We start from the raw sequence: 10658 nt of genomic DNA, 5'->3' as shown, positions 1-10658 counted from the left end.
CTGGGGTTAAACCATGACACTGATGTTGAGGACCCCAAAACTGTGTGCAGTATTCCAGGTGGGTCTCAGGAGACCTCCCCTTTACTCTGGTAGAGGGGAAGAATCACCTCCCTTGACCTGCTGCCCACACTCCTGTGGATGCAGCCCAGGATTCCATTGGTTCTCTGGGCTGAGCTCACACTGCAGCTCGTGGTGAGCTTCTCATCCAAATCATTAGCAGCACCTTTTATTCCAGGTGAGTAGCAGAGGAAACTCACATAGAACTATCTGTCCCCTCAGTGCCATGAAAAGAGAGCAATTTCCTTACCTAATCCTGCAGTGCTTTCTGTGTTGGAAGAGAATCTCCTCTTATCCTCAGGCCAGTTCAGCCTTTCCTCCAGGTGCTCTGTGATGTTCAGGTAAGCTTCATCTAGGCCCATGGGCATGAAATTGGGATCATACTCAGCCAGGATTGCTCTAACCTTCACAGACACAGAGTGAAAGTTTAAAGCCTTGTGGCTGTGAGAGCAGGTCCTGACACACAATTATGACATGAACAACTGTACCCTGAGAGTTCAAGATGACCAAGGAATATTAAAGATATTCACAGAACAAATTATTTCTTGATATTGTAAACATTCAAACTGAAGTTACAGCCAGTGTTTTAGAGCAGTGGTTAATCTCACAGGCAAATAAACAGTAAAACCTGTCTTAGCGGTAAGTGCATCTTCCTAAAAGGAAACATAACAAAATAGATGACAAAATAGAAGCTCTACCTTTTCTCCTCTTTTTTTTCCCCCTCTCTTTTTTAAACATGGAGGAAATTTTGACTGCATCGTGTTTTTTCCTATCAGTTTGGGTCAAACTCTTAGGTATCACCACACTTGTTCACATGCACTTCCTCTTTCTGAAACTGATTAAAGGTTGGATTCACTACTCAGCTTTAAATGACAAAATATTTGCAACCCAAACCCCAAGAGGAAAACACAACATCCAAACCAAGCGAAACTTCCGATACTTTACCAAACAACAAGGAAATACATATAATGAAATCCAAGATGATTAATAAGTTCAAGCCCATTCTGAAACATTCATATTTATATATGATTTCTTTTGTAGAGAAGTGGAAAAAAATCAAGCAAGATCAATCCCACTTTATATCTGTGAAGAGACTCAGGCTTCATAAAAATAAATAAGAGGATCTTGCCGTGACTTTATGGAAGTCAGGAGACTTGTGTCATGCACTGGTGTGATTTGAAATGTACAAAAAATCTTCTTTTCTTTTTTCTTTGTTTAGTTTTTAAACCAGGCTTTTGGAGTATCCTAACTATTTCCTCTGGCACTAAGCAAAACCACTCCCATCAAAGCAAAATGTTATTTCTTCTCTCCCCGTTTCTCTTGCCATTTATACCAAATCCTTTCCTTTAAAAAAATTAATCTGCCCTTAGAGCTCACTAAAGCTCTTTGCTTTTCTCTCCAGTAATTAACATTCAAAGTTATGATTACGCTTTGCATGAAATTATTATCTCCACATTTCCTTTGTGCTTGCAGCTTCCCAATAACTAGATTAAGCTCCATGGGTTTGAAATTTTAAGAAGAATAAGACTCAAGTGTTACCACTACAAAGAGGTTTTCAAAGCCTCTATCAGCATCACCACTACCTTCAGCAAATGGCAAGATGGGTGAGTTAATTGCTTTCTCATCTCCTTGCCCAGCAGCACCAATGTTAACCCTCTGTTTAAAGTCACATCACTGCAGAGTTTAACATTTAAACCTTCACTTCTCATATTACCCAGAACAATGCAGCCTACAAGAAAGTTACACTGAATTCTGGTCAGAGAGCACTTTCAGACTTACCTCTTTGCTCACTTTGCCATATTTTTCAAAGTTTGGTGGTACAATAGTGAGATGTGGACACAGCTTTTTAGCAATGAATCCAGGCATGGCTGCTCGCACACCAAACCTCCTGGCGTGGTAATTTGAGGTGGACTAGGCAGAGATTAAATAGAGCTTTAAGTTTAGCATAAAAACATCAAGTTCTAATCATATATCTCCACACAGAAGAGACTGACAAGGCTGAGAGTTAATATGCCTTTTCTCCCTACTCCCTCCTGACTGTTACATCCTATAAATTTCCATTAGCACAGTCATTACTGACAGTAAAATCCAACTCATGGTCTAGTCAAACAACAGTTGTTTCCTCTATTATTTTGGGGCTTTCCACACTTTCCAGACAAGTGCCATTATATTATGCTATTATTCCATGGTTAATTAGGCTTGGGATTCATGCAACTGATTTCTGTACTGTGCCTTACCAACATACTCATTGATCCCACTGCTACAGGCTTTTCCTTCAGCTCTGGATTGTCCCTCATTTCCACAGCTGCATAGAAGGCATCCATGTCAATGTGCACAATTGTGCTGCTGAGGTTACGGCTCTGCTCCAGCTCCAATACCAGTTTGTCCACCTGAACACACACAAACCATTGAAGAACTATTAAACCTGGCAGAAATCCAACAGTAGAGATGAGCCTAAAATCTCAAATCCACCTGGAGTATAGCTAAAGACAGAACATCCCAACAAACCTGATCCCCACCAAAAAAACACCCGACCAGGTTTTCTGATGAAACTTGCTGTCAGAGAGAACATTGCTGCAGCAAACAGTTCAAAAAAAACATCCCAAAACCTAAGGAAAAAGAACTGTTGTGGCTTAGCCCCAGCTGACAACTAAAGTCATGCAGCCACTCACAGTCAAGTGAGGGAGAGAATCACAAAAGTGAGGAAATCTGTGGCTGGAAATGAAGACAATTTATCAGGGAAGGGAAAACCTGTGCACACAAGCAGATCAAAATAAGGAACTCAGTCACTGCACCCCATGGGCAGGGAGGTGTTCACCATCCCCAGGAAAACCAGGCCTCATCGTATGCAACAGATTTTTTGGGAAGACAAATGCCCTAATTCCCAAAATCCCTCCTTCCTCCTTTTTCCCCTAAGTTTATACACTGAACATGACTCCATATGGTCTGGAATATCCCTGTGGTCACTCAGGATCAGCTGTCCTGGCTGTTTCCCCACCAGCTCCTTGTGCACCCCCAGTCTCCTCACTGGTGAGGTGATGGGAGGAGCAGAAAAGACCTTGACATGGCAAGTGCTGCTCAGCCATAACTAAAGCATCTCTGTATTATCAACACTTTCCAGTACAAATCCAAAAAATGCAGTCCCATAGCAGCTCCTGGGAGGAAAATTAACTCTATCCTAGCCAAAACCAGCACAAACCTCATCCACCAAACAACAAACCTCACACGTGTGGGAAAAGGAAAGATGAGCCACCTGATTCAGACAGAAACTGTGTAAGACCATTGACTACGCAGCTTTGGTTACAGCACTTAGGGATACAGGCTGTTTTTAAAAACTGAGAACATGCTATTAGAGAATTTCCAACACTCTTAAACAGCGTTGGGGAAAAAAAAGCCACCACAAAAAATTGGCCTAGAAAGGTGAAAAGATAAGCAGCCCACAGGACACATCCACCTATTTTGTCTTGCCAGAAATAAGGTCCAAACAAACAGGTTCACTTACCACTAAGCAACTGTCAATCCCTCAGTACAATCCATCAACATCTGTTACAGGAATTCATAGGAAACTGCAAGGGTTTCAAAGAAAATCCTCTACACAAAGTGTGTTTCACTCAAGATGGACCTCCACCAGCAGATGGAGAGCAGTACAGCTCCATCAGCTCCAGAGCTGTGAGGCAAGGGCGAAACACACAGATTGCTCCATGAAATGCCTCAATCATGCTTCATTTGCTTACATTCTTTTACCAGAAGTCATGCAGATCATATGGTTGTTCCTGAAATACTGTTCAGCTATGAAAGAGGTATGAACTATGAGTGTCACGAGAACACATGAGTGAAGGATCTGACAGGGCATTTTTAAGGTCTACTGATTTAAGATGGTTGTGTTGGCAAGCATCACACATCACTCTAGGAGAGAGAAAAAAACACCCAAAAAAAAGGGAAGTGCTACCAAACTGTAATTATCTAACCACACTTCATAAGCAAAACATAAAAATCTTGTCCAAAAAACCACATCTTTGGAGCTCAAGACACTAGAACCAAGGCAAGTGGCCTTGGAATGTTCTAATTAAATTGCCTATTAATGATTTACAGTCTTTCCTTTGTCTTGTTCTAAGCTGATGTGAGGGATGAAAGGCTGGAATGGAGCCTCAAACTAGGATACTCCATACAGAGGAGCACAGTCTGCTCTGTGAGGCCCAGAAAACTGGTTTAGACAAATTGAAAGCACAATCATAGACTCATAGAATCACAGAATCATAGAATTTAGGGGTTGGAATGGACCTTACAGATCATCCAGCCCCAACCCCCTACCCTGAGCAGGGACACTTCCTCACTAGATCAGGTTGCTCAAGGCTCATCCAGTCTGGCCTTGAACACTGCCAGGGTTTGGGCAGCCACAGCCTCCTCCCTGGGCAACCTGGGACAGTGTCTCACCACCCTCACAGGGAAAAACTTTGTTCTCACATCCAACCCAGACTTCCCCTGCTTCAGTTTGAACCTGTTATCCCTTCTCATATCACTGCAGTTCCTAACAGTGTCTCTCTCTGGCTCCTTATAGGCCCTTCAGAGATTGAAAAGTTGCTCTGAGGTCTCCAAGCAGTGGGGAAAGCCACTAAAACAAAGAACAAAAAAATGGGGTAATTCTATTATGCCACTAATTCAGTAAGGGTTCGTGTCACAACAATCAATCAAACCATCCTTATTTTAAACAATACTTTACAGATAATGTTCAGGTGACCTTCAAATTCAAATTGCTTAATTAATATCGTCAACTAACACCCTAAAAAGTACAAATTATAAGTTTAATTTTGCTTACAGTGACTTCTAGAAAATTTCCAGCCTAATCTCTCCTTTCTCAGCCCACAATGCAAAAATAGGAGCACGCAAAGCAAGACAGGAGAGTCAATAAAAAAAGCTACACAACAGTAAGTATTTACAGAATAAACATCTGTGCTAAAAACTGACATGAATAAAAATAGCAGTCTGCAAATCTAGCAGCAGCTGGGTACTTTTTTCTGCTATTTATTATTTGGTGTTGCTGAATTTCAAGCAATTCCACTCTGGGCTGTTACGATAAGCCAACTCTGCGACAGAAGAGTTTTCAAGAGTTAATAATTACATGACACTGTACAGCATGTAATTCCCCTGAAAAGATTATAATTATGTTCACTAGGAAAACTTCAAGCTACTTTCACATTTGAGATTATTAAAACCAGCCAACCAAAAAAAAAAGGCCAAAGAAATATTTGCACATAGGAATGGCAGTTTTAAGACTTAAAAGTCCTTCCTAATCTTCCACACTTGCAGGATCATTGTGCTAAGTTCCCTTCCATGAGCCTTCTAGGGAAAACTGCAGAAATATGGGACATACCCTTACAAATTCCCTGGCACACACACGTTGCAGTGGAGAGGAAAACCATTATGTTGGAGGTTCCACATTTTATTTACATTAGTTTCCACCATGTAACAAGGATTTTGCAAAAAAAATCCAGTAAGTGCAGACATATTTTTTTCACCCTACAGCACTTAGTAACTTCTAGCTTAGGAAGCTGTACCTGAGCCTCTAACCATCCTACAATCAAAACCTGATCTGCAGCTGAGAACTTGTATCATTCCTAGAGGTTGATATATGGATAGCTTTGTAATCCCAGAGTACCTCCTACTTGCAAATTCTCAGAGAACAAGTTCTTTATCAGAAGACAGGACTGAAAAGAAGAGTTAAGAACTCAATAGACAACTACAATAGTAAGAGCTGACTAAATCCCTCTCTGAAGAGCTTGGGGAGATGATTAAACAATAAACAGCCCATACTAACGAAACCAAACAGGACAAAGGAGACTCCAAAGGGAAAAGTGGAGGTAATGGCCTGGAGAGAGTAGGTGGCAGGAAGTAACAGAAAGAGGGGGAGGCATTTAGAGGATGAGACACAAGTAGGACTGGGTAGGCCATGAGAGTGGGAACTTCAGTGGGGACTCTGGAGTACTACTTTGGAGAGAGGACTGATGGCAGCCTGTGGATGTGGGACAAGAAAGGGAAATTCGGGATATGATACGTTAAAAGAAAGGAGAGAGCAAAATGGTCAGAATTTGTGGCGAGGGAATGAGGGCAACAACAGTGATGAGCCAGAGCTCATCTGCACACAGAGGATAACACCCAAATCTAGGATTTCCAGATGCTCTCAGAGCAGCAAAGATCCAAACTTCTCCAGCAAAGTGTGCGTGCTGTACCCCTCTGATGACAGCTCTCTGCAGTGTGACAGCTGACTGCAATGTCCCCACTGAACATACAGAAAACGGCTACTTGAGCAAGCAGTAGTGAGATTTCAACAGTGGGGGTGAAAACTGGGTCCCAGCAAGACCCACATGAAAGAGTTTTTCTCTGAAAGTTTCTTTTTCTCCTACAGTGTTCATAAGAAACATTAAAAGAATAAAACATTACATTGCAAGATCAAAGAATCAAGTTCAGACATGACAACATGAAGGTGGACAAGTAAATACAAATTCATTGGCTTCCACTACATGCACCACATATGCTTTAATTATACAGCTGTACACTGAAGTTATAGTATTTGTGTCATTCATGTCACTCATTTTATAAGAAGGTCTGTCCTTTGTAAAATAAACAGTTCTGTGGTAAACAGAGGATGGAAATGGAAGTGGTTTTCCCCTAATTAAAGGAGTTAAAAGTTACCTCAGTTAACTAAAAAAAAAAACCGGACAGAGTCACAACTGATCCATGCTAGAGATTCACTACAACAGTTGTGGCACTTAGGCTTACACCTCATTTTTCTGAGGTACTCAGAATTGAATCATAGATCAATCAACCAGGCTGGAAGAGAACTCAAGGAGATAAAACTAAAACAAAAGCAGCTCTGCAACTGAAGTGGAATAGTGGTAGCAGAGGTCTGAATTCAGATATAACAGCTACCAAGGCAAGAGTGTTCTGTCATGACAAGAAACAGTTAACAAAACAGTAAACAAAAAAAAATAAATCATAGAATCAACTAGGTAGGAAAAGATCTCCAAGATCATCAAGTCCAACCCTACTGTGGTTACTGGACCATGGACACATCTGGTCTCAGCTTGAAAACCTCCAAGGACAGTGAATCCACCACCTCCCTGGGCAGCACATTCCAATGCCTGAGCACTCTCTCTGTAAAAAATCTCTTCCTGATATCCAACCTAAACCTCCCCTGGCAGAGCGTGAGTAACTGGAAGCTTTTCTGGGCACCAATATGAGATACCAGAATCCAACGCACAGAAGTGACTGCAAATCTGAAACGAACAAACAAGGCTGTACACCAAGAAAAGCTCAACCTAAAACCCTCACAATGGCACTGAACATTAAAGGATGTGTTTAATCTTCCTGTGCTTCAGCTCCTCTCCCACTAAATTCTCCTTTGTTGGAGTACTGCAGGAATTAAGGCTCCACAGCCTGTGGAGTATGACATAGAAATCTCTGTGAGGAAGTCAGTAATTCTGCTTTCAAAACTGCACCAGACCAGTGCAGAGCAAATGAAGCTTGGGGCCACCCACTGAGCAATAAGGGCAACAGAAAGTATGGAATAATTGCCCACCCAGTGCACACTGTCTGCGCTGGGTAAAGCAGGAATCCTGTCATGGAAAAACAGCGAGCAGTGGTGTAATTAAAGACCGAGTCACTGCCCAAGTGAAGATGGAAAGGAGTTTTGTTGTGCCTGAGGATGTTCAGTGAGCAACCTTGGTGCCATTGTTTTCTTTAACAACTTCTCATACACACCAATACTCTGGAGACTGTTACCTATCATCAGCATTTGAAAAGAGAAACAGCCTCTTCTGTGATGGTGTTTCATTAATTACCATAAAAAAGGCACCAATCACGTCCAGGATTGTTTACAGCTGTGATCTGCCTCATCCCTTTGAACACAAATTGAGTTCATACACTGTAAAACTCCAGACTGCTGCTATACTTGTTAACAAAGCATTTAATAAACCTTTGTACGTACCATAACTACATCAGGTTAAACTGATCAGACGTAAAAGAACAGGAATCACTTCGTTTTACTCACTTACAGAACATTTGCAATCCACCCTTCCAGCAAGTTTTTGTTAAGATGCCATCACCAAAACACTGAGCACTTTTACTTGCATGTCAGACACCAAAACAGTAGTGAACACTGTGCTGATCACCATGATTTAACGCAATGAAGTGGAACACACCAAAGCACTCAAAAAGGTCAATACCTGCAGCTGTGCCTTCAGGAGCTGCTGTGTGGTGATTTTCTCTTTCAGCTGCATCATTTTCTCAACTCGTTGGTTAACTTGTTGATCTTTTTTAAGTTCATTTTCATAAAATCTAGAGCCCTGGAAGGAAAAATCACAAAAACATTAAGTTTTTCATTTGTCTTCTCCTTTAAGCAAACCATATTTGATCTTTCAATACAGAAAACATACAACACAGTAATTGTTCCTAACACATACTCTGGATTTTTGATACAAAGATACACACAAGAGACCTCTGGTCCTTTACATTTCTCTTCAAGTGACACAAATATATTTCTCCTTCTCAGAGCTACAACACTCAAAAAGGGACTATTCAGAGAACTTTGTATGTTTACTCATTCTAATCCTTAACAACAAAAACTCCAGAACAGTAGATAAAAGTCAAAGTATTATTTGCAACGCCTCCAAGGTGTGGAGTATAAAACCTCCAAAAAACTTCATTTAAGCATTTTTGCCAAACCTCCATGTAGTTTGATACAGTGGAAAGAAATAATGACATTGAACAAGCCAAATCCACTTAAAATGTTGAGTATTTTGTTGACTATTTAATCTTGAAGACATCACAGAATTAGAAGGCATTTGGAAGAGGATGATGAAAATCAAATGGGTATGATAAAGCTCTGTGGCTCTCAAGTATGTAATTGCTCTTTCAGGAACAGGAATGAATAAAAAGAGATGTAAAGAAAAAATAAAAAGATAACAATCATGCACAGAATGTACAATGTGACTTCCCCTCCTGATTCAGAACAAAGGGCATGGAATGGAATAGAAAAGAGGAAAATTCAAGCTCCAGAAATAAAATGTTTTTCTTGCAACATGTACTTAGATTACAAGAGGAATAATATTTGCAGGAAGAGGTAATGTAACTTACTTGCTAAATCTGCAAAAGTGGACAAGTTTTCCCTCAGAGTGTCTGACTATCAAACTGTCACTGACATCAATAATTCAGCATAGCCAGGTAAGAACCAGGCATTTATCTGAGAAGCAAAATGTCCACTTCTATAGCAAGGATTGAAAAGATGACTGTCAGGACTGTGATGTGCCATGTCTCATTGCTCAGAAGAGATCTCTAACTAGGAGAAATTAAGGTGTGTTTCATTTGAATATCAGACACGCACTTCATCTTCTCTTCCCTCTGCAGTCAAACATGAGTTATGGAGACTCAGTGAGAGAAATAAGCACCAAAATGTGGGTGTGGGAAGGAACCCAATACTTCATATGACTATTAAGCTGTGGGGTTTTATGTCTCTTGCAGTACTGAAATGCTACAAAACCTTCCTATTACACAGTTGTGGGTAGTGCTTGTAGGTGTAATGCTGAAGAGTATAGAAAAGCTCAGGAAAAACAATCAATGCTTCTTTTCGGATTTCTTGAGGTGTATCTGGTATTTATATTCCCCTGGGGTTGTTTTTGACAGAAATATACTCTAACAGATGCCTGTGTGTCAGTCTTGAGAGCCTATTTTACAGTTCATTTTATTTCATACCAGGAAATGGAACAGTAAATGCTCTTGACAAAATAACTTATCCAAATATCACTATTAGGGACGAGTCTGACAAGGAACTGTCTTCAAAATAGAGTGAACAGAATAAGCAGAAGAAACATCTAATCAGTAAGGAGCTTGAGAGCATATAAAGTATCACCAATGTCGAATTGCAAGGAAAAAAACCCCAAAAGTTTGCCAAAAAGGAGCTGTTTGCAGCATGTTTTCTGCTTCCTCCCTGAACAATAGCAGTCACACCTAATCCATGAGCAGAACATCAAGCACACAACGTAGGGCCATGGTGGCACCAAATGAAATACACATTTGTGCAAGGAAAAATAAGAAAACCCACTAAAAATGAAGTGTTATCCCTATATTGTTCTGTGTGAACTGCAATAACAGCTAAGAGGACTAATATTTCAGTGCTTTGTGGATTTCTGGGAGGCTCTGTGGATCTTTGGTACCGAGTTGCACACTCCAGGCCACCTCCTCGAGCACTGAGGAGTCAGGGGGACAGGCACCAAGCACCAAGAAGTTCTGCTGAAGGTACTAGAGAAACCTGATTTCATCAGATTCATCAGCTGCAGGAAGGTGACCAACTGCAGAAAATCTGCTTGGCTGATTAATGATGGGGTGGGCAAAAGGAATGGAGAAGGGGAAAACAAGAGGCCTAAGGAAGCTACAACCTTCACCTCTGGACAGCACTGTGACGTTTATGGGCTGCACTGGATAAAAAGGGAACAGTCAGTTGTGTTCCTCCACACCCTTGTGGGTGAATCCAACAACACCCTGTGATGTCCCTCTTCTCCTCTCCACACATGCATTCCCACTGAGATGCTTCCTCTGTACACACATGA

The 10658-nt window shown here is 41.0% G+C and overlaps 1 protein-coding gene across 1 annotated transcript in view; it reads right to left on the bottom strand.

The window, feature by feature from the left end:
- Positions 1-307: 307 nt before the first annotated feature.
- The window catches only part of LOC103800682 (DNA polymerase kappa-like), a gene marked incomplete at its 3' end in the record, with an annotated part of 10562 nt that continues 211 nt past the window's right edge, over positions 308-10658 (bottom strand). The window contains exons 2-5 of the mRNA XM_009073067.1: positions 8280-8399; positions 2295-2447; positions 1837-1968; positions 308-461 (exon numbers count right to left, since the gene is read on the bottom strand). Coding sequence (XP_009071315.1) covers positions 308-461; positions 1837-1968; positions 2295-2447; positions 8280-8399 — 559 coding nt within the window. The remainder of the gene's footprint in view (positions 462-1836; positions 1969-2294; positions 2448-8279; positions 8400-10658) is intronic.

The sequence above is a fragment of the Acanthisitta chloris genome, unplaced genomic scaffold, assembly GCF_000695815.1.
Source record: "Acanthisitta chloris isolate BGI_N310 unplaced genomic scaffold, ASM69581v1 scaffold10404, whole genome shotgun sequence".
Lineage (NCBI taxonomy): Eukaryota > Metazoa > Chordata > Aves > Passeriformes > Acanthisittidae > Acanthisitta > Acanthisitta chloris.
This window is presented reverse-complemented; position numbering and strand designations above follow the sequence as displayed.